Genomic DNA, 24812 nt, shown 5'->3' with positions numbered 1-24812 from the left:
GAAATCCTGATGGAAGTAGGGCCCGCAATCCTTGGTGTCGGTAGCACCTGTGCTATCCCAGGGTATGACTCTGTCCCGACCTTCACAACGTTCACTTAGTGTGCCGTCAGGGAAATGTAGCATCCCTGGCCACAAGCACTTGTCCATGTGGCAGTCAAAAAGTGGACCTTCCCAATAACTGCATTGGTCAGGGCGCGGGTGATGTTATGGGACACATGCTGGTGTAAGACGGGGACGGCACCACGGGAAAAATAGTGGCTGCTGGGGACTGAGTAACAAGGGACCGCTGCCGCCATCAGGCTGTGAAAAGCCTCAGTGTCCACAAGCCTAAATGGCAAAATTTCCAGGGCCAGCAATTTGGAAAGGTGAGCATTTAGTGCTATGGCTTGTGGGTGGGTGGCTGGGTATTTGCACTTTTGTTCTAAGGCCTGGTGTATGGACATCTGTACGCTGCTCTGGGACATAGAAGTGGATGTGCTAGCTGATGGTGCTTGCGAAGGTCCAGGTGCAGGGCAGGAGGTATCCGGGCCTGCGTCTTAGACAGGGGATTGGCCAGCACGTAACACAGGGGAAGAGGAGGCAGTAGTGTGACCCACAGACACTGATTGTGGACCCAGGCGTTCGGCACACCTATTAAGGTGCTTTGATGCCATGTGGCGGATAATGCTGGTGGTGGTGAGGTTGCTAGTGTTCACACCCCCTGCTCATTTTGGTACGACACAGGTTGCAAATGACAATTCTTTTAGCCTCCACACTTTACTCAAAAAAGCGCCAGACTGCGGAACACCTACCCCTTGGCAAGTGAGATTGCCGCAAGGGGGTGCTCCGGGGAACAGTTGCGAGTCTGTTTGGTGTGGCCCGCCTTCTCCCTTTTGCCACCCCACTGCCTCTTCCAGCCTGTTGCGGTGCTGCGGATCCCTCCCCCTCTGTACTGCTGTCCTCGCTTGGCTTGCCACCTTCCCAGGTCGGGTCAGTGATTTCATCATCCACCACCTCCTCTTCTACTTCCTCACTCTGGTCATCCTCCTGACTTGCACACAATCTCCTCATGTCCCTGTTTAAGCGGGCTTGGCGAGAGGCCCAAATCAAGAAATGGCGATGAAAAGAGCTCCTCGGAATATCCAAGTGTGGGATCACTTGCTTGGCTCTTCATGGTGGGAGGAAGGAAGATCAGGGTGAGGATTCTGTGGACCAGACTCTTGGCTACTGAGACTGGACTTTGTGGAAGACAGAGTGGTGCTTAACCGACTGGAAGCATTATCTGCTGCAATCCAACTGACCACCTGGTCTGACTTCGAGGGTGGTGTCCAGCCCTGCCCTGCAAACTGGGACATGAAGCTAGGTATCATGGATGAGTGTGTTTCTTGTGCTCTGGCAGCAGGCAGTTTCACTGCACCCAGGGCCGCGGCCTCTGCGTGCACCATCAGCAGCACGGCCACTTCCCCGTCCCTTACTGCTCGCCTTCTGCATATTAAATGGTATATATGCTTGCAAGTATGTCACACGTACACTAGTGCAGGTTTTGTAAGTGTATGCGCAAATAAATTAGACTGAATGTCACTGATATTTAGGATGTGCAAACGTTATACAGGAGATGTAGTGCAGGTAATGTCGCTGCTGTCACCAGCGGCTAATGAACAATTACAGGGAATGTAAATTTTATTGTGCACACACATTAAACAGGAGATGTAGCGCAGATAATGTCACTGTCCGCAGCATCTACGGAAAAAGTACACTGGATGTCACAGATATTTTTAGGATGCGCAAACGTTATACATGAGATGTAGTGCAGGTAATGTCGCTGCTGTCACCAGCGGCTTATAAAAATTAAAGTGAATGTCACAGCTTTTTGGATTGCGCAAACGTTATACATGAGATGTAGCTCAGGTAATGTAACTGTCCGCAGCGTACACCGTCTACGTAAAAAGTACACTGGATTTCAGATATTTTTAGTATGCACACACTTTAAACAGGAGATGTAGCACAGATAATGTCGCTGTCCGCAGCATCTACGGAAATGTACGCTGGATGTCACAGATATTTTTAGTATGCGCACACGTTAAACAGGAGATGTAGCGCAGATAATGCCGCTGTCCGCAGCGTCTACGGAAAAAGTACACTTGGTGTCACAGATATTCTTAGGCTGTGCACACGTTACACATGAGATGTAGCGCAGATAATGTCTGCAGCAGCCAAACAATTGCAAGCTATTTAGCGCAGGTTCGCTAAAAATATACATTGCTGCCAGACACAATAATATTCCTTAAAAGGACTTTTGGGTCTCTAACACCAACCCTGCCTAACAAAAAAATAAAATTCAATTCCCTACACTATCTGTCCCTTCTACAGTACAGCTCTCCCTTACTAAGACTGGCCGAACCACGTGTCATCGGGTGCTTTATAGCATTTCTCCCCCTCCATGTTACATTTCTCCCCTTCAATGTTACATTTCACCCCCATGTCACATTTCTTCCCCTCCATGGCACATTTCCCCCCTCCCATGTCACCCCCCTCTATTAATGTTGTGTAGAAAACATTATGCTCACCTGGCCCTGGTCCCGTCTGCAGCAGCTCCTCTTCTCCTCTGTGTGGTCCTGGTATCTTCTCTCTGGGCTCCCAACAAGTTTGAGGACCTTTCCTACTCAGCCAATCAGTGGCCGCAGCTGTGTCACGTGTCACACCAGTGATTGGCTCAGCGGGAAATAAATGGCCTGACACGGGACACAGCTGCGGCCACTGATTGGCTGAGTGGGAAAGGTCCTCAAACTTGTCGGGAGCCCAGAGAGAAGATACCAGGACCACACAGAGGTGTGGTGGCACGCAAGTGATTTATTTTTTTAAAAAGTTAAATTTTTTCCGCCCCCCCCCCCCCCCCCCCTTCCTTGGCTCGGCGTCTCTGCGCTCTAAGGCAGCCGCTTGGTCTGCCTTATAGCGTAGGAGCCAACAAACGTGCGGGGAAGAGACTTGAGCATCCTGCTCGAGCACACGCGATGCTCGGCACATCGCAGTGTTCGGCCAAGCATGCTCGATAAACACTAATATTGTTCTCTTGTGTTGTGCATTTTGTGAATTCTGATTTGGTTAATATATACTATACAGGGGAGTGCAATCGAACATGACTTCTGCTCTGAAAACATGGGGACAGGAAAGTGGTTATTTTTCAAAATTACGGTATATTTAAAAAATAATCCTATGCTGCAGTATATACAATAAGCTGATCAGCTACATTACAAAGTTTAAAAAAATAGACACCTATTACATGAAAAATATATTTACATATGTTAGTGGTTACCTTGAGTAAAAAAATAAAAAAATAGTTGCACTTCATTTCAGGCCACAATCTTAATTACTTCATTGTTTTCAGACCTCTGATATTCCATTTGCAGCACTCTTCTAGTTTCAAACTTTCTTATGTGAGCATGTTCTCCCAGTAATACATGTTGGATCTGTGTGCCCAGAATGCTGCTGCTTTCCCCCTGCAATCTGCATTTGTATGTCCTTTTCGCCTTATCTACATTCTGTGTGATCTGCTTCTTTGGATCCTCTACCGCTACCGCCTCTACACACAAATCTGACATATACAACCACCTGATGCTACATCTAAGGGCTCATGCACACGGCAGTAGCCGTTTTTGTAGTCCGCAAATTACAGATCTGCAAAACACAGATACCAGCCATATGCATTTCGCATTTTGCAGAACGGAACAGCTGGCCCTTAATAAAACAGTCCTATCCTTGTCCGTAATACGGCCAATAATAGGAATGTGTTATTTTTTTGTGGAACGGCTGTACGGACATGCGGACACGGAGTGCACACTGAGTCATTTTCTTTTTTTTTGCAGCCTGGTTGTGCATACGGGATGCAAAAAAATGGAGTAGATACGGACAAAAAATATGTTTGTGTACATGAGCCCTAACAGAGAGGGGGAGAGCAGAGAGAGACATCAGAAACAGGAGCAGTTCTCTATGGCAGATTCAGTAGCACCAGCAGCAAGATGAAAGGCACACAATCGGCAGAAGCAAATATTTACATATGATATTTTATGTATCACTGTAAGTACATTTTATACCACCATTGCCTAATGCTGCTTCTTATGGTCAATGATATTTATCTCAATGTAGGTACACGTAGGTGAATTTTTACATCAGAGCACACATACATCAAAAGGCATTGCCAGACAGTTCTGTTAATAGAATATTTGCTCATTTTGGTTCCTTTTGACAGTCCTCAAAAAGAAAGGCAATGAAATCTTAGAAATATTAGTGTTTGATTAGGATTTAAGAACATTTACTTCATTTTGTAGGATTATGACTTAACACTGAGTCTGTACTTTTCAGATATTGATGAATGTAAGAATGAACCTTGTGGTCATGGAAAGGGATTGTGTCTGAATACGGCTGGATCATTCAACTGTCATTGTCATCATGGATACAGGCTAAATGTATCGCATGGACAAAGATCTTGTGTGGGTAAGAAATCGTTTTGCCATTTTTCCTCATATGGTTTGCCTTTTTTAATATTTCTCTTGAATAATAGGTTTGTGGGGAGGAGGGAGGAAGAGAAATTGAAGGAAGAAATGAAGGAACCCACCTGTTTTGCTTCTTTTTGGACAATTATGCAAGAAAAAAAACTCAATTTTTTGGGACAAACTGAAAAACCAAAAATTCTAAATGAATCAAAGATTATATAATATATCTTTATAAATTAAGTAACTAATATGATCACATTAGTCGTTTTTAAATAGCTCAATTAGATTGGGAGAAATTAGGGAGTTTTTATATTTTACTTTTTATTTATTTATTGCTCCTTAAAGGGGTATTCCCATCTCAGACAATGAGGGCATATCACTTGGATTTGCCCCATTGCCTGATAAGTGCAGGTCTCACCTCTGGGACCTGCTCCTACCTCTAAAACAAGGCCGGCAAAGTGGTCGCAGGCAGTGCCAGGTCCGCTCACCACCAATCATTCCTATTGGCCTGCCAAAAATAGCCGAGCGGTACCCATAGAAATAAATGGGAGCACAACGAGCTTGCACGGCCACATTCCATTAACTTCTATGCGGCTGACGGAAATGGCCAAAACAGCGCTTGGATATTTTCGGCGGCCTCATAGAAATTAATGGAGGGCAGCTGCGCATGCACGGTTTGCCCTCCTTCACTTTGCTGATTGGGTTTATGAGATAGGTGTGGGTCACAGGGGTGGGACACGCACCTATCAGACAATAGGGACATATCCTAGTGATATGCCCCCATTGTCTGAGATGGGAAAACCCCTTTAAATGCTTATATATATTTGATTTATTTTTTATTGAGTAACTATAGCTGGGACATCCTAAAACATTTCATGTGAAAATGGCTTACTGTAGCTTAATGTACCATAATGTGCCTAAACCTCAATCAATTGCCTTGAAACTTTGCATAACCTAAGATCTCAGCTTCCCAAACCTATCCTGGAAGTTTCATGAATTTTGGCTACCCACAAGGCACATGAGTGACATTAAGTTTGTTTTTTGGGGAGCTTAATGTGGCTTAACGTACAAAAAACAGGGGCTTAATGTGGCTTAAGGCAATTAATTGAGGTTTAGGCACGTTATGGTAGATTAAGCTCTTTTTACAAGCTAAATGTTTTCAAAAAGGAATAAAATAGTTTAATGTGAATAACTTTTGGTATGTTTTATCAAATGACCCCAAATCTTCAGAATATTTTGGCATAGAGAGAGTCTAGTAGGATGGGAAGTTTGGGGGAAATTGGTTAAAGGGGTATTCCCATCTTAGACAATGGGGCATATCGGTAGGATATGCTCCCATTGTCTGATAGGTGCGGGTCCCACCGCTGGGACCCGCACCTTTATCGAGAACAGAGCGGGAAGCGCTGTAGCCAAAATCCATGAAACTTCCAGGATAGGTTTGGGAAGCTGGGAACTTAGGTTGTGCAAAGTTTCAAGGCAATTGATTGAGGTTTAGGCACATTCTGGTACATTAAGCTACATTAAGCCATTTTCACATTAAATGTTTTAGGATGTCCCCTATAGCTGCCATACGTATAGCACACACATACATATTATGCACACATAAACAACTTATGCTTGCACTTTGGTGCTCCCTGCCGATGGTTTTAGACATTGCCACAAAAACAATGGGGGAGATTTATCAAACTGGTGTAAAGGAGCTGTAAAAAATGAAAAATGGAATCTGATTGTTTGCTATGGGAAACAAAGCCAGTTCTACTTTACACCAGTTTGATAAATCTCCCCCAGTGTTTCTATTTAGTACATGTGGCTACTGCAGGCAATCACTGGTCTCAAGGCCTCCGATTTATCAGATAGGTGTAGATTATTTTGTCATTTTATACCATGTCCTCCAGTTAACCAATTTTCTTTCAATCTTGGAAACCACTCTAAGCACACATAACATACACATTGCACATATATACGCATATATAAAATATGCACATAAACATTATGCACATACAAAAAAACATGAATATGCATATACACATTATGTTCGGTACATATGTATTCATTAAGCTCATACATACACATTACACATACACATGTATACAGTACACACATGCACTTATTCAGTGCAGTGAGCTGGTCCATAGGTGGAAATAACAGAAATTTTGTTTGGCACTGAAGATAGGGGGCTCACTAGGTTAGGCAGAAAGGTGGAGAAGGGAATGGAGGAGACAGTAAGTGGCTGACAATCAAAAACCCTTCAGGGCCATCATACCCACCAGCAGTGACATCTGCAATCAGGCTCGAACTGGCCCATAGGGGAACAGCTGAATACCCATTTGTTCCTTGAGCAATGGTGGCCCCCCAGTTCTCCACCCCTTGTACAAATGGCACATGGCACAGTAGATTAACTATACTACATATGAATTGGCCAAAACCTGGGATGGCAGCCAGGTGGAAGTTGGAGTATCGATCGGCATACCCTCGGCTTTGGCTGAGGGTTAGCCACTTGCTTTGGTCCCTTGCCGGAGCCTTCGGACCCAGAGGCACCAAGAATGGTTACGGGGGCCCTAGAGGAGGCTGTAATAGACCGTGACCTACTGCACGTTTTTTTGTGTGGCACACTGCACACTTTTAATCCATGGTTGTAGAAAGTCACGTTTCTTGGGCTTATGAAAAAAGTAAGAGAACTAGATTGCATGTTTTATTAAGAGAGGTGTAAGCTTTGTAGAATATAATTATTTTGTTTCACTTTCAGTTGAAGGTTATGTTGGAGGTGTCTTTGTCTGAATTTGATCCAAAATAGTGAAATAATCATGCTTCCTTGCTACTACACAGCAAGTAGGTAAACTGTAAGGAGAACACAGCAGCAATGAGTGCTGTATTATTTTCACACACTTAATGAGGAAATATCTAGCAAAGCTAGAGGGAAAAAAAAAAAGCTAAGCCAGCCTCACATCTGCAACTAGTTCTTTCAGGAAGAAAATCCCATTATCAGAGAAAAGCAGATAAGAACAACATTTCCAGTTGCAAGGCCTTAGGGGGAACCTGTGGTTGGGTACTATTTCTATTATGGAGACCAGTTGATATGTGTGACGACTATTGTAGGCTAGACAACGCTCTTCTGGATTTATGGGTAAAATATATGCAAATTATCATGTCTAACATCTATTGGCGTCGGATAAGATTAAGAAAGCTAATTGAAATATCTTTCCCAGAAACCCAGAGGGGCATTGCCTGGCCTACAATACTATATACACAGCGTACCATGGTCTCTTTATAATGAGAAAGAGTACCACTTAGACATATAAATTGTTGAGAAACACACATCTCTGTACTAGGTATCTCTCTCTCACCCATACATAATGTTCTCATTTTCAAATTGATTAGGACAGATTTATTTATTTTTTAAGATTGGAGAGAGTTCTGAAAAGGCTTTTCAGGTTTTCATAGTAGTACCAATCATTGTCTTTTAGTATATATTCTCTGATTAGTTCAGGGGGAAAAAAATTATAGACATGTGGTGGTCCCATCAGAGAACTATGTGTCAGGAACTGAACCTACTTGGATTTGAATTATGGACTTTCCAGTCATACTTTGCAGCCTTTATCACTATGCTATTCAGAGTCTTGATTTTTATAGCTTTGCTCAGCTATGTGTTTCCTGCATCCTGTGATTAGTTAATGGATAACACTTGCTCTGTGGACAATCACAGTAGTTGCAGCCCTACATAAATCCATAGCATTGAACTTCCTGTGCTTGATGCTTAGGATTTATGTGGGCGGTCCTATCAGTGATTGAGAGCGAATTCTGCAATCTGCATGCCTCCTAAGCATAGAAAGAGCAGAGGTTTAAATGAATTACACATTTTACTGAATGTTTTCCCATAAAACCATATATCAATTTGCTCAGTTCCTCCAGCTCTATAACATAGTAACATAGTTTATAAGGCCTAAAAAAGACATCTGTCCATCCAGTTCGGCCTGTTATCCTGCAAGTTGATCCAGAGGAAGGTAAAAACTCCCCTGTGAGGTAGAAGCCAATTTCCCCCCACTTAAGTGGGAAAAATTCATTCCTGACTCCAATCAATCAATCAGAATAACTCCCTGGATCAACAACCCCTCTCTACTAGCTATAGCCTGTAATATTATTACACTCCAGAAATACATCCAGGCCCCTCTTAAACTCTTTTAGTGAACTCACCATCACCACCTCCTCAGGCAGAGAGTTCCATAGTCTCACTGCTCTTACCGTAAAGAATCCTCTTCAATGTTTGTGTACAAACCTCCTTTCCTCCAGACGCAGAGGATGTCCCCTCGTCACAGTCAGTCCTGAGGGATGAATAGATGATGGGAGAGATCTCTGTACTGACCCCTGATATATTTATACATAGTTATTAGATCTCCCCTCAGTCGTCTTTTTTCTAAAGTGAATAACCCTAATTTTGATAATCTTTCAGGGTACTGTAGTCCCCCCATTGCAGTTATTACTTTAGTTGCCCTCGTCTGAACCCTCTCCAGCTCTGCTATGTCTGCCTCGTTTACAGGAGCCCAGAACTGTACACAGTACTCCATGTGTGGTCTGACTAGTGATTTGTAAAGTCGTAGGACTATGTTCTCATCACTGGCATCTATGCCCCTTTTGATCTTATTGGCCTTGGCAGGAGCTGCCTGACACAGGTTTTTGCAGCTTAGTTTGCTGCTCACTAAAATTCCTAGGCCCTTTTCCATGTCAGTGTTTTACCATTTAGTATGTACGGGTGACTTGCATTATTCCTTCCCATGTGCATAACCTTACATTTGTCAGTGTTAAACCTCATCTGCCACTTATGTGCCCAAGCCTCCAATCTATCCAGATCCCTCTGTAGCAGTATACTGTCCTCTTCTGTGTTAATTACTTTACACAGTTTAGTGTCATCTGCAAAAATTTATATTTTACTGTGCAAGCCTTCTACAAGATCATTAATAAATATATTGAAGAGAATAGGGCACAATACTGACCCCTGAAGTACTCCACTAGTGACAGTGACCCAATCTGAGTGTGTACCATTAATAAACACCCTCTGTTTTCTATCACTGAGCCAGTTACTTACCCACATACAGACATTTTCTCCCTGTCCAAGCATTCTCATTTTATATACTAACCTCTCATGCAGTACAGTGTCAAATGCTTTGGAGAAGTCCAGATATACGACTTCCATTGATTCACCACTGTCAAGTCTAGAACTTACCTCCTCATAGAAACTGATTAAATTAGTTTGACATGACTGATCCCTCATAAAGCCATGCTGATATGCCATTATTTGCTTATTTTCATTGAGGTACTCCAAGATAGCATCTCTTAGAAAACCTTCAAACAGTTTACCCATGCCAGATGTTAAACTTACCGGCCTATAGTTTCCAAGCTCTGTTTTTGGACCCTTTTTGAATATTGGCACCACATTTGCTATGTGCCAATCTTTTGGAACACTCCCTATCAGTATAGAGTCCTTAAATATCAGAAATAAGGGACTGGCTATGACATCACTTAATTCTCTTAGGATATGGGGATGTATGCCATCTGGTCCTGGCGATTTGTCTATTTTAATCTTTTTAAGACGCCGCTGTACTTCTTCCTGGGTCTGACATGCTGTAACATGCTGTGTGCAAATTGCATTGTGTTTTCATGGTGATAGGTTCCCTTTAAATATGTTCTGCTGTATTTTTACCTTTTATGAATATTTTCTCTCACAGATGTTGATGAGTGTTCACGATCTGGAACATGTGGTGACCCACGTAGTTGTGTTAATTTTCCGGGACACTACAAATGCGAATGTCAAACCGGATACAAAATAAAAAGCAGAAGACCATTTTTATGTGAAGGTACTATTATGAATAAACCAGCTAACCAAAATTGTAATTTTTTTCTTCCTGACATTAATTTTATTTACGAAAAATAAAGAAGTTTTAGAAAATTAAATATTATAGAGTAGTGATTGTTGCAGGCAATACATATTAGTTTAGCACACGAGAAGAGATTTTCGAATAAGCGAAAAGACATAATGAAGGGAAGTAAAGACAATAATTAAAGTGGTTGTCTCACCACAAACTATCCTTTTAATATGAGATACACCTGGTATGGCTCCTAAGACTACCAGAAAAAGCTGTTTTATATTTGGTTTTAGTCTGCCAAAGTGAAAGCTGCTCCTTGTGGTTGCTTCTCCTTTGTGGTTTACAGAATGGGACATCATGGTGGCTCAGTGGTTAACACTTTTGCCTTGAAGTGTTACGGTCTGGGGTTCAAATCCAATCAATGTCTGCATGGAGTTTATATGTTCTCCCAGTATTTGTGTGGATTTCCTATGGATACTCTGGTTTCCTTCAACATTACAAAAAATATACTAGGAGGTAAACTGAATTCTTTTGAAGTTGACCCTAGTGGGTACCTTGTGGGAGAAAAGTATGTTCACAATGTTTGTAATTACAGAAGAGACTCATAATCCCTATGCAATATCCATAATATTCATATACCCTAATAGTTCATATAGACATCACTCACTATCTAAACATAGTATTTCCACAACCCTCATTGGACACTTATTAACAAGATTGCACAATCAGAAATTGTACTTCACTGTAACTATATATTCCTCAAATATCCTGTAGTCTCAGTATAGCTGGATGGAGTCTGTCAGCATCTTTGACCATGCTAAACTGCTGTACACATAACTTTTGTGTATCTTTTATTACCAGGAATAGTGTGAATATGCAGTTTTATTCTGCTAGATTCTGCTATTGCAATTGGCCAGGGTGGGATTTAACTATAAAGAGCTCTTTACTTTCTGTGGAACCACTGTGCCAATTAACCGGTTTGGCATTGGGCTAGACCTGAGGGCATTATCCTGACTGTCCCCTGGTATTCACTATTTAACCCCTATACAAGGATCTGGACTTTGTTGCAGGGAAGCCATAAGGCCACTCTCTCTTGGAATAGTCCCAGTGTAGTTGGCCATTGACCCACAGAGGTTAGAGACACTAGTGCAAATCACCAGAGGCACAGACAAGGCACTCTTCTTCCAATTATTGCAATTGCCCAGGGTGGGATTTCACAATGAAGTCCTCTTTACTTTCTGCCTTGAGCTGCTTCACTGCTCCTCCCTTCTGATTTGAGTGACCGCTGTAGCTGTCTCCTGGTGCAGAGAGCACTTCACAGTGAAGCTCTGCCTGGGCACTTGCAAAAGCAGAACACTGAATTATACAAAATGTTGAATAATACTCTATTTCAGACATCAACGAGTGTATAACACAACAGCAATGTCTTGGAGGACAATGTGTAAACACTCCAGGCTCCTTCCGATGTCTCTGTCCTGAAGGCTACAGATTATATAACAAAGGAAACCAACAGCTATGTCAAGGTACTTCATAAATCTATTGCCATTATATGTGTATTATTGTTGAATGTGGCTCTCTAATTACTTATTTGTATAATTTTAGATATAGATGAGTGTTCACTATTCCCACAAATCTGCGCCCCTCATGGCAAGTGTGAGAATTTGGATAGATCATATAAGTGCATCTGTGACCCTGGCTATGCACCTAGTGAAGACCAGAAGAGATGTGAAGGTAAGCACATAAAATATACAAATAACTTTCTTTACATGGTATAACACATTTTATCATTTTCAGAACAGCAACACGGATCCGCAAGAAATATTCATGTGTGCATGGTCCCATAGAGATGAATGGGTCAGTGTGCTATCCAGAAAAAAATATGCATGAGGCCTACCTTAGTTGAATGGCCAACCATGTAATATATGTGTGGCTCAAATCTGCCAAAGCAAGAGCCCTGCCTTGTCAGTGTCTCTCAGCTCTTACTCATAGTGAAGGGTGGCATCCAGGGGACCTACCTACCTCAATGCCATCTATTTGACCTACTAGGGCATATGGACAGAATTGTGTAGATCAGCTTTAATTCAATATTTATAGGAATTACAATGAAAATTGTACAGAGATCTATTTATACTTCTATTTCTGATTTTAAACTCACATTGTATCTTTGTTTTTATACTTCCAGAGGTTTCTCGTGGGTCAGTTCTCAAAGACTGCTTCTTAAGTCTGGATGACACCCTGTTCTGTGACAGTGTTCTTGCTGTGAATGTAACACGAGAGCAGTGTTGCTGTTCCTTGGGTGCAGGATGGGGAGACCACTGTGAGATCTATCCCTGTCCCGTGCACAGCTCAGGTATGTTCTACTACTATCCTGTTTGCATTCTGCAGCATTACTTTACTTTTATGACATGTCAACATGCAACAAAAGGGATTGTCCAAGTAATAGAAACTCAGCCGGTCCCAGTAAATGCTGTTAAATAACAAAAGAATCAATATTAACCCCTATTCTCCCCTGCTTTTTCCAGTGCTTCCTGCTGCTGACATCATCTTCCTGGCTGCAGCAGTGAAGTTCCATACAAACAGGTCACTGTGCAGCCAATCACTGGCCTCAGCGGTATACACGACATGCCTGATGAAGTCAGTTATTGGCTGCAGAGGTAACATGAGCAAAGAACATCACCGCTGCAGCCAGGAGGATCTGAGCTTGGAAGTGGTGGAGAGAAAGAGGTGAATATTGATTCTTTTGACATTTTAGGCCATTTACCAGGGCTGCCCGAGTTTTTATTTAACTCAGACAACATCTTTCACTGGCATAAAAATACAGCATGAATCTAATTTGTGTAATTCTGAATTTGCTTTATACATATGTAGATGCAGTAGGACCAATGCTATCCTACACGTTGCAATTTCCACTCATATGTCCAAAGAGCATTAAGCTAATATTTAAAATTAATCCAAAATAAATCCAGGGCATGTTAAATAGGTTTTCCTGGAGGTAAAGGGGTCCAACCCCTAAGTTAAAATTAATTCCTGGAAAACACTTAAAATAGGGAAAATAATGAACCCACCTATTTTCTGACCCTCAGTCAGTGCTGAAGGTCCTCTCCACGCCGCTTCCAGTTCCTTATGGACCAAAGGATGACGACCTGTCCATGGTCATATGCACCACTGCAGCCACTCACCCACTAATGCTAACTAATGCTACGTTATAAATGTGAGATTATTGGCAAATACATTAAAATCATTTGTGCCTGTCCGCCAACGACAACGAGACCTCTTTATGACAGGAAACCTACACTATATTATAGCTCAGCTGGTGCCATACTGGCCTTCATTAAATTCAGGGAATGCAGGTTCCACATGCATGCTGGGCCCACACTATATTATACCTCAGGTGGTGCCAACATGGCCTCCAATAAATGTGGACAGAGCAGGCTACTGCTTTATACTTGCACTAATTAAAATTAGCTTATGGGGCAGACAGGTTAGTTAGGGGTGCCCGACCAATGGAGTCAACCACACCTCCAATGCAGACTGCAAAGAAAAAAATGGGGTTTAGTCAGCACATTCTAATATGCAGGTGCACCTCGCCGTGGCTGAAAGCACAAAATATTGAGATATAATAACATATCATATTTGCTTAATTAGACTTAGATTATCTAAATTCAGCTTGCTCACATATGCAACACCACATTTTCCCTTTTTGTGATATTGGGCTTTAATTGTATATGCAGTATATCATTGTACATGTACATTTTGATTTTAAATAAAGCTCAGAGAATATGAATAATCACCAATTTTATTTTTATTGGCTATAGTGTCAGGTAGAAAACTAAAATAAGTGCTTTTGAAAGGTTTTCTTACACTGATTTGCACTTTTTTTAAACTGGGACTCTTATGTTTCTTCAGCTGAGTTTCTATCACTTTGCCCAGATGGTATTGGCTTCATTGTTGACCTTGGCATTATGAGTTATGGTATTCCCACATATCGCGGTAAGTAGAGATACTAATGAATATGAATTTTGTGTAATCTAATAAACTATCATTTTTTACATGTGATAAAAAATTGTACTTCACAATTTTTCATGATGACAGTAGGAACATGGTGCATTTGAACTTGAGTCCAGAAGTTCACCGAGTTATTGTACGCCACTTATGTCCATAGTCAGGAATGGTGTGTCACCCTTATATTGCTGGCGGCAGTTGAAAGTTTAAACTGAGCACATGTAACCGCCTCGGTTAGGTGGATGAAGTAATATGGAAAAGAACAAACAGCCGGTGGCGCTATACAGATCCATTTTATTCAATAGCTCAGTGGCTATGCTAATTTTTAATTTACATGCCAATACATTAGTATTCAGCTCCAGGTGCTTTTTTCGTGGCACAACTCTTTTAATGTGGGTAGTTGTATTTGTTATGGCTATGTAGGGTTAACTTAGTGGGATTTTTTTCTTCTTGATATAGTGTGTCTCAGCAGGTTTACAGGGGAAATACTAGCTTGATCCACATGACTAGAATACTGGAGAACATGTGTACACTAACACCTATACAGCACCTATTCACTGTTGTGCACACAAACAAGTTAAGAAATGACATTTCTTTCTTCTGAAAAGATTGCTTGCCTTTTATAACAGCCAGCTACAACCTACTATTTCATGTTTTAGAAAAGGGAAATTCTTTAGAACAGGGCTTCTCAGATTATTTCTTCCTGGATTTCACTAGTGTCATGTCCCAATAAAGTTGGACGGTGCTACTAAATCTGTAGACACCTCCCTAAGAATTGCGTGGTGCCTCACTGATGAAGGTCATCTCACAGTTTGAGAAATACTTGTCTTGTTATAAAAGTCACACATTAGGGAACATATGGGGTCATTTATGAAACTGGTGTAAAGTAGAACTGGCTTAGTTTCCCATAACAACCAATCAGATTCCACCTTTCATTTTTGACAGCCCCTTTGTAAAATAAAAGGTGGAATCTGATTGGTTGCTATGGGAAACTAAGCCAGTTCTACTTTACACCAGTTTGATAAATGACCCCAATAGTTCCATAGTTAGCAAGTTGAAAAAGGACCTAAATTGGGTTTGACACTGCCCAAAGTACAGGCAGTACGAGTGCCAATGAATGATCAAACATCCACATGCCGATGCAAACAGAATGCAGGAGGAACAATTCGTTCCTCCCTTATTCTGGTCTATTCATTATCAGCAGCACATCTCCGATTACACAGGGAGCCTCCGATAACCGGGCATCTTTCATCCTGATGAGCGTCTGCTCGTCCAACAGCTAATCAGCTCCTCAACTATATGAGCCAATTATCAGGAACGAGAGTGCCTATAAATGCTTGTTCCCAATTATTTGCTGATAATCATGATGACGTCTAATAGTCCCTGAAATTCATCAAGTTTAACCTTTTATACTAATAATGTTGTCAGATCCCACCGATTTGAGAAGGATCAATTCACTAATTAATGCGTATGGACTCAGGATCTCCCTGATGGTCGCTGGCAGATATCATGGGGAGAAGCATTGGGTGTGTTGGATTTACACTGGCCGACTGAGCAGCCGATTGTCGGGAAGTGCTCGCTCCATCCCGACAGTCAGCTGCTCGGTCAGTGAAGGAGACCGCTGCATTTACATGATCGGTGGTGCCTGCATGAACGACAGGATCACCTGATAACCGAGTGAGTGTTTCACTCGTTCATCGGGTGATCGGCGGCGCATTTACATGGCCATATTGTCGAGAATGACCGTTCACGGGAACAGTTATAATCTGCCCGAATCTCAGGCAGTGTAAATGCGCCTTTAGTCATGCCAAGATGTAATCTTCTACCAGAGGTGTAAAAAGCATGTATATACAGCACACCCAAGCAAGTGTGCCTATTAATGGTGGACACAGGGAAGATAGCCATCAGCTAATTGAGTGCTCAGATAGCAGCTTCTCTATGTGTATGGCCAGCTTGATGACTGCATGTAACCTATCTGGGGCAGAGTTTTTTAATTATGAATTTTATTGCTTTTCCATAGACATCGATGAATGTGAGTTATTTGGACAAGAAATTTGCAAGGAAGGAAAGTGTGTGAATACACAACCCAGCTATGAATGTTACTGCAAACATGGGTATTATTATGATACCCGATTACTACAATGCATGGGTAAGGACAGACTGAGAAGCTGGTAGAGGAAACAGTTAATGATTTAAAGGGGTTTTGCCATCACAGACAATGGGGGCATATAGCTAGGATATGCCTCCATTGTCTGATAGGTGCGGGTTCCACCTCTGGGACCTGCACCTACACGGAGAACGGAGCAGGGAAAGTAGTGGAGCACGCACTGCGCAAGCGCAGCCGCCCTCTGTTCATTTGTATGGGGCCTCCGAAAATAGCCAAGCCCTGGCTCGGTTATTTCCGTCAGCCCCATAGAAATGAATGGGAGCGGGAGCCGTGCATGCGCATTCACTTGTATGGGAGCAACGGGGAGCAGCGTGTGGTGGTGGCCGGGGTCCTCTAGCCACAACTCTCCCCACTCTATTCTCTTTGTTGGTGCGGGTCCCAGAGTTGGGACACACCTATCAGACAGTGGGGGCATATCCTAGCGATATGCCCTCATTGTCTGTGATGGGAATACTCCTTTTAAGAAGCAAGTAAAGTTTTGTTCACACTGAAATTGTGACAGATTCCACTGACAGGTCTGAACAGAGCCATGATATACTTTTTATTTCCTGTATCTGTCTCTATGGAATAGTATGGTCTACTCTTTTTTGACAAACGCCAGCTGAATACGCCCCTATGGATACACTGGATGTATGTGCTGGGAGTTTTTCCCTGTTTATATGCAGAATGTAAATGGAAACAGAGGCTAATGTATACACCACGGTGTCCTAGGACAGGAATTATTTTTCCCCAACACTTCATCTTCGCTCTAGATGTCCACCTGTACAGGTCCTCTACAAATGTAAACCTAAGCTTTTCTTGATTTAGGGAAGTCAACACTTGTGTTCCAACCAAAAGTCAATAAAAAAGCCACAATTTCAGTCTTTGCCCTCCACATTTAACATCTCATTAATCGTAATGTGTCATTTTCAAGGTTTTAGTGCCAAAATACATAAACTGGGCCAGCCAAATGTAATGGCTCAGTGTTAACTCTGGAACGGCAGATACTTATACAGATACTTCAGATTTCTAGTTTTGTGTTACCTTTTTTTCTGTAATAATTCTTGAAATGGGTATAATTACTGGCTGTAAACTGATGCATAAAATCTTTTCATATATTGCCCTACAGATGTAGATGAGTGCGTAGACGAGTCAAACTGCATAAATGGCCAGTGCATTAACACTCGAGGCTCTTTTTATTGCCGCTGCCCTCTTCATATGCAATACCATGCTGAACACAAGCGATGTATGCCTAATCCTGAACCAGGTAAGAATATTCTGAATATTTCCAAAATTCTGCCTTTACCAGATCTGCCAGTATTTTTGTGTTTTCTGAGGTGCAGTTATGGTGCCCCCGAATTGGAAGTGCTAAAAAGAAAGCAGAGGGAAAAAAATAAAAAATTGGAATGAAAGGCATATGGCATTCCATCATACTGTTCTGAATGAAGCATATATATGCACAATACTCTACTCATCTACACAATAGACTTATTCATCTATTGTCAGTTCTCATGTGCAGCCTTATCTGAGAGCAGCATATAATAACGGGTTTGGGGGGTATGTGGATTTATGCTTTTTTTTTTTTTTTTAATTGTCGGTATTTCATTCTGCCCACGGTTCGGACAGCATGACTCTCCAGACACTAGGTGCAGATGTTTCTCTTCGGGAAGTAAACAGTGAGGGTATGTCTGAACGTGGCAAATTTCTCTGCAGAAAATATGTCATAAATATATAAGTTTCAAGAGTATTTTGCCACAGAATTTGCAGATTTGCTGCAGATTTTACCCTATGCATTACACAGGATTAGGGATGAGCGAACTTCAAGTTTTGAAGTTCGGGTACATGCTGAATTGCGTTATGGATTCCGTTACCACGGACCATAACCCAATTCCATTACGGAATGCCCTTAGAGGCATTCTGTCATAATAGCAGTCCGGTTTCTGTTATGCAGGAGAGGACTGCCTTCAAAAATCCACAGCGTATACGCGTCATAGTGATGTAGCCTGGATGTATTCCCATTCAATAGCTACAGGCAGAGAAGTCATATACAATATATAAGAAAATTGGATAACTTTTCGTTATATAATGAATTTACTTTATGTGCTGAAACTGGCAAATCTCTTTAACTGCTTACCGACCGCCTAACGCAGGGATGCGTCCTGGCGGCGGTCGATTCATTCCTCCTGGACGCGAGATTTCCTGTGAACGCGCGCACACAGGCGCGCGCGTTCACAGGATCGGCCGATAAGCGAGTGGCTCTACAGCCTGTCAGCGGCATTTGTTCGCTGGCAGGCTGTAGATGCGATTTTTTTTTTTTTTAACCCTTAACAGGTATATTAGACGGTGAAAGTAGTGTAGTGCAGAATTGTAAAAAGTGGTCTGGTCATTAAGGGTGTTTAAGCTAGGAAGGCTGAGGTGGTTAAAAAGGACCTATCACCAGTTTTAATTATGAAAGCAATACTTCATACTGCAGTCCAGGTTCAGGAGATGCCATCCTGCTATTTCTTTCATGATCTGTTCCTCTGTTGTGCTGCTATGCCCCCTATTCAGTTTTGGCGCCTAAAATGCTAATTACCAGCATGGTTACAGGGAGAAGACCTCTGCTCTTCTCAGTGGGCGCCTCCTTCTCTCTATCCATTTGCTGTGGACTGTTTCTCAGCCACGGAGAAGTCAAGCTACTACTGGCATCAAACTCACAAAATTACAACTTTTTGGGATTTATACCTTTTTTCCAAAAAGTGGGCCGAGCAGGCAGTGGGTGGGGCAACACAGGGCATAGCCCTCCCGGAACATTTATAATACTCTTATCACTCTACAATAGAAAACTGCCTGATATTATACCTGACAAAAAATGCCATGTGAATAGGTCCTAACACACTGCCTAAGATTTATGGATGGCGGTCAAGCCAAACAAATATGTTACAAGCAAAAGTGTTCTCTAAAGGCTTATTCACACAATCTTTTCCAATTTTCCCAATCTGAAAATAATGTATAGTATCTATGTGCCTTCCATTTTTTTTCTCATTCCAATGAATAAAAATGGCTATTCTGATCCACAAAAAAAATGACAAGAATAGAAAATGCTGTGAGTTCTTTGGAACGGGCAAAAGGATCCATTTATAAAACAAATGGGAGGATGTCCTTATTGACTTGTATGGGTCAGTGGGCTGTCCTTTTAAAAAGAAAGATAGTACACAGAAGAAAAATATGGTGTGTGAATAAGATCTTATTGAATACCTGAAAACATTTATTCACTGAATTTTTAGCAACCACTTGAATAGGAGAGGAAGCTGTAATTACACTGCACCTCCGCTACATTCTAGACAGGGATGAGTGAATCAACTTACAAAAAACTCAGTTGTAATACTGTCTGGAGTTCCCACTCCGCACAGTATTAGAATGTATTGGCTTTGATGAGCCGAAGTTATTACTTTGCGAAGTTGTGCGAAACTTTGTGTAATAACTCCGGGAATTAATTAATACTGTAAAAACCTTTGTACCGAACTCTGGTTCGGTTCCTTGTGGTACCTTGGAACCGAACCCGAGTTCGGTACCAAGGTTTGTTACAGTAATAATTAATTCCCGATGTTATTACATGAAGTCTCGCTGGACTTCCCAAAGTAATAACTTCGGCTCATCAGAGCCAATACATTCTAATACTGTACAGAGCGGAAACTCTGTACAGTATTACAACAAAGTTTTTTGCGAATCGACTTACCATGGATTTACCATCCGAAGTCGATTCGCTCATTCCTACTGGTAAGGTTGATGATGACACGTCGCATGCACAAGCTCGATGGCCTCTTGAAACAGATGATTAGCAGAGATGATGGGAGTTAGACCCCCCAATCTGATACTAATGACCTATCCGAAGGATAACTTATCAGTATCATGACACTGCACAACCCCTTTAGCACCAGAAAGGATTTCTACACAACCTTGAAAAAGATATATTTTTTTTACATTAAATATCATCATGCATAATGTTTTTTTTAGTTTTAAAAACAATGACTAAAAAGTAACTTGACCTCATGATGTATCAAGTACTGTGGTTACTACATTAACTTACCTTGCCTATAGATGGAATAAATAGAATTTATTCTATTGAGCAATATTCAAGAATGAGAGGAATTTCAGTCCTAAACTAGATTTCTTTTCTACTGTAGATCGCACTGAAGCCCTGGACATCTGCTGGCAGATACGAGGTACAGATGGAATTTGTTCTCATCAAATGAATGTCCCTCAGTTATCACTGAATGAATGCTGCTGTCGACAAGGTCAAGGTTGGGGTCCTAGATGTCTCTCCTGCCCACCCAGGCATGGTAAGAATATCAATACACAATAGAACGGTTTTAGAAAGTTTTTTTTTTTTACTCATAATTAGAGTTGAGCGGACACCTGGATGTTCGGGTTCAGTCGAACTTCACAAAAAAGTTCGAGTTCGGGACCCGAACTTGACTCTGGCTGTAAAAATGTAATGGAAAGGGATAGAGGGCTGCAAATGGCATCAACATGTGGTTAAGAGCATGGCTAGTGCTCTGCAAACAAATGTGGATAGGGAAATGACTTTAAATAACATAAAATTTGTAAAAATAAAAAATAATAATCTTGATCTAGGAGGACAAGGTCCATATGGAGTAGGAGGTTGAGGAGATGGTGGACGTAGTGGTGTAGGTGGAAGCAGCGTTGGAGGAGGACAAGGTAGCCAACACTGGTTTTTGGTTTAAATTTATTTTGTTTTTATTAGAGTACACTCCAAAAGAATGTAAAATATCCAAAATACAAGAATTAGCAATTCCGCTGTAGTATAACAATGGCTGGTTAAGGCCGGTGTACATGTCTATTCTGCACAAGGTACGAACAAGTCCTGTGAGATCCATGCCTGGGTGATTTTAATGAACGTGAGCTTGTCCACATTGGCTGTGGACAGGCGGCTGCGCTTGTCTGTGATAACGCCCCCTGCCATGCTAAACACACGTTCAGATAATACACTGGCCGCAGGGCAGGCCAGCACCTCCAAGGCGCAAAGGGCAAGCTCAGGCCATGTGCCCAATTTGGAGACCCAGTTGAAGGGGGCAGACCCGTCATTCAATACGTGTTGTGGCGTGCTGACAAAGCTTTTCCACATTTCAGCCATGCTAACCCTGCCTTCAGAGGTTCTGGCGGTGCCCCAGCTGCATTGGCAACCTCTTCCTCCTCATCTGCCTTCGCCTTGTGCTTCCACTGTGCCCCTGCTGTCAGGTGAGAATGCCACCAGCAGTGCGTCTAACAGAGTTCGCTTGTACTTGCGCAACTTACAATCACTCTCCAGTGACGGAATTAAGGACGGTACATTGTCCTTGTAATGGGGATCCAGCAGGGTGGCCACCCAGTAATCAGCACAAGTTACAATGTGGGCAATTCGGCAGTCGTTGCGGAGACACTGCAGCATGTAATCACTCGTGTGTGCCAAGCTGTCCTCTGTGGAAGGTGTATCGTCTGTGTCCTCTGTATCCCCCCAGCCACGCACCAGTGATGGCCATGAGCTGGTCTTGGTGCCACCCTGCTCTGAACATGGTTTCTCATCCTCCAGAACTGTGCCCTAGCTGGACAATTGTGTACCTGCCGTTTGTGGGTGCAGGAACCCACCCTCGGAGCCACTTGTGAATGACTGGCCGGAAACCCTATGAAATTATCCCTCTTCCTTCTCCTCCTCCTCCTCCTGTGCCACATCCTCTTCCATCATCGCCAGCAGCGTTTTTTCAAGGAGGCATAGAAGTGGGATAGTAACTCTGAGAATGGCGTTATCGGCACTGGCCATGTTGGTGGAGTACTCGAAACAGCGCAACAAGGAACACGGGTCTCGCATGGAGGCCCAGTCATTGGTGGTGAAGTGGTGCTGTTCTGCAGAGCAACTCACCCGTGCGTGCTGCAGCTGAAACGCCACTATCGCCTGCTGCTGCTCGCACAGTCTGGCCAGCATGTGCAAGGTGGAGTTCCACCTTGTGGGCATGTCGCATATGAGGGGGTGAGCGGGAAGGCCGAAGTTACGCTGCATCGCTGACAGGCGAGCAGCAGCAGGGTGAGAACACCGAAAGCATGCACAGACGGCCCATACTTTATGCAGCAGCTCTGACATATCGGGGTAATTTTTAAGGAATCTCTGCACCACCAAATTCAGCACATGCACCAGGCAAGGGATGTGCGTCAAATCGGCTAGTCCCAGAGCTGCTAAGAGATTTCGCCCATTATCGCACACCACCAGGCCGGGCTTGAGGCTCACTGGCACAAACCACTCATTGGTCTGTTGTTCAAGGCCCGCCCACAGCTCCTGCGCGGTGTGGGGTTTGTCCCCCAAACAGATACTGCAGCAGAAGAGGAAGTAGGAGGAGCCAGAGACCTTTCTTGGTTTTTGAGGTGTCTACTCCACTGCAGCTCGTGCTTTGCACTTAGATGCCTGGTCATGTAGGTTGTGCTCAGGTTGAGAACGTTTATGCCTAGCTTCAGGCTTTGATTGCACAGCGTGCAAACCACTCATGTCTTGTCGTCAGCACATTGTCTGAAGAACTGCGATGCCAGGCAACTCCTTGGAGCTGGCTTTGGTGTGCTCGGTCCCTTGCTGCGTTGGGCAGTAGCAGGCATACTGTCAAGGGGACGGCCGCTTCGCTTTTGCACCCTGCTCCCTCTTCTGCTGTGCTGGTGGCTCTGTGCAACAACCGCCTCTTCCTCCGAACTACCAAGGTCACTCGCATGACCTTGATTTCATGTGGGGTCGAGGACCACATCGTCCTCCACATCATCTTCCACCCAGTCTTCACCCTTGCCCTCCTTGTCCGTCTGCAGAAAGCCACAGTTGGCATCTGTGTTTCGTCATCATCCGAGACGTGGTGCGGTGGTCCTCCCGTGTACTCATCTTGAAACATAAGTGGTTGGGCATTGGTGCACTCAATCTTTCCACTTCTGGGGCGGAGCTAGGTGGATGGCCCTGAGAAACCCTACTAACAGAGTCATCAAAAAGCAGATGAGACTGCTGCCTGACTTGGGGCTCAGACTGCTTGGCTGATTTTCAAGAGGGTGAGGTGAAATACTGATGGACATCGGCTGAAGGTGCTAACTCTGATCTTTCAGCAGGAGACTGGGTGGGAGACAATGTGAAGGAACTGGAGGCACTGTCAGCAACCCAATCTACTATCGCCTGTACTTGTGCTGGCCTTACCATTCGTAGAGCCGCTTTAGGCCCGACCAAATAACGCTGAAGGTTCTGTCGCCTACTCGCACCTGAGGAAGGTGTTTCACTTGTGCGTGTATCTGGCACAGATTGACCACGTCCTCTCCCTGCAACAGGAGCTCCACCAGCATCACCACAATCGGGGCCATGTCCCTTATTTGATGCTCTCCTCATTCTCCTCAGTTTTTTTAAACCCAGAATATTATTGCAGTATTTCAAGCTTGTATTTCACACTGACAAATGCAGCAAAGGCCCCTGATGTAGGGTATTGCAAAAAATGGGTGTTTTTTTTTAAACCCAGAATATTATTGCAGTATTTCAAGCTTTTATTTCACACTGTCCAAAATTTCCGCTCGATCAAATTTAATTTTATACATGGACCTCCCTTGGATGTGGTCTCCCTTTCTCACGCTCCCTCTCCGGCGTGGAACCCTGATTTGCCGCTACCCGTGATCAACATGGTAGGCGCAGATATGAACATTGAAAGTTGATAGAGCAGATTTCCAATTGGATCGTGGACGAGCAACCCTTCAACTTCTGGGTCTCCAAATTGGGCACATGGCCTGAGCTTGCCCTTTACGCCTTGGAGGTGCTGGCCTGTCCTGCAGCCAGTGTATTGTCTGAACGTTTGTTTAGCACCAGTAGAGGGGGTTATCACAGGTTATATTTCCCAATGTTTTGGGGTGTACAACTAATTTAAACAAAAAAAAAAAAAAAAGCTGTGTAGGCTACCTTCTCCTCCTCCACCGCCTCTTCCACCAACGCTACATCCACTGCCTCCTCAACCTCCTACTCCATATGGACCTCGTCCTCCAAGATCAAGATTATTATTTTTTATTTGTATGTATTTTATGTTATTTTAAGTCATTTCCCTATCCACATTTATTTGCAGAGCACTTGCCATGCTCTCAACCATATGCAGCCCTCTAGCCCTTTCCATGAGTTTTTTAGGGCCATTTTTGTGCTCCAAAGTTCGGGTCCCCATTGATTTCAATGGTGTTCGTGGTCAAGTTCCTGTCCCGAACTGTGAAGTTCGGCCGAACCCGTCAAACCCGAACATGCAGGTGTCCGCTCAATTCTAATCGTAATCTTTTATAATAAATATCCAATGTGGCTTAAATCTAAATGGT

General features: G+C 43.1%; 1 protein-coding gene across 1 annotated transcript in view; it reads left to right on the top strand.

Moving 5' to 3' along the window:
* Positions 1-24812, top strand: part of LTBP3 (latent transforming growth factor beta binding protein 3) — a 176942-nt gene that overhangs the window by 108812 nt on the left and 43318 nt on the right. The window contains exons 13-21 of the mRNA XM_044269983.1: positions 4339-4470; positions 10190-10318; positions 11722-11850; positions 11930-12058; positions 12510-12677; positions 14234-14317; positions 16350-16478; positions 17605-17742; positions 20642-20797. Of these exons, the coding sequence (XP_044125918.1) occupies positions 4339-4470; positions 10190-10318; positions 11722-11850; positions 11930-12058; positions 12510-12677; positions 14234-14317; positions 16350-16478; positions 17605-17742; positions 20642-20797 (1194 nt within the window). The remainder of the gene's footprint in view (positions 1-4338; positions 4471-10189; positions 10319-11721; positions 11851-11929; positions 12059-12509; positions 12678-14233; positions 14318-16349; positions 16479-17604; positions 17743-20641; positions 20798-24812) is intronic.

This window comes from Bufo gargarizans, chromosome 10 (assembly GCF_014858855.1).
Source record: "Bufo gargarizans isolate SCDJY-AF-19 chromosome 10, ASM1485885v1, whole genome shotgun sequence".
Classification (NCBI taxonomy): domain Eukaryota; kingdom Metazoa; phylum Chordata; class Amphibia; order Anura; family Bufonidae; genus Bufo; species Bufo gargarizans.
This window is presented reverse-complemented; position numbering and strand designations above follow the sequence as displayed.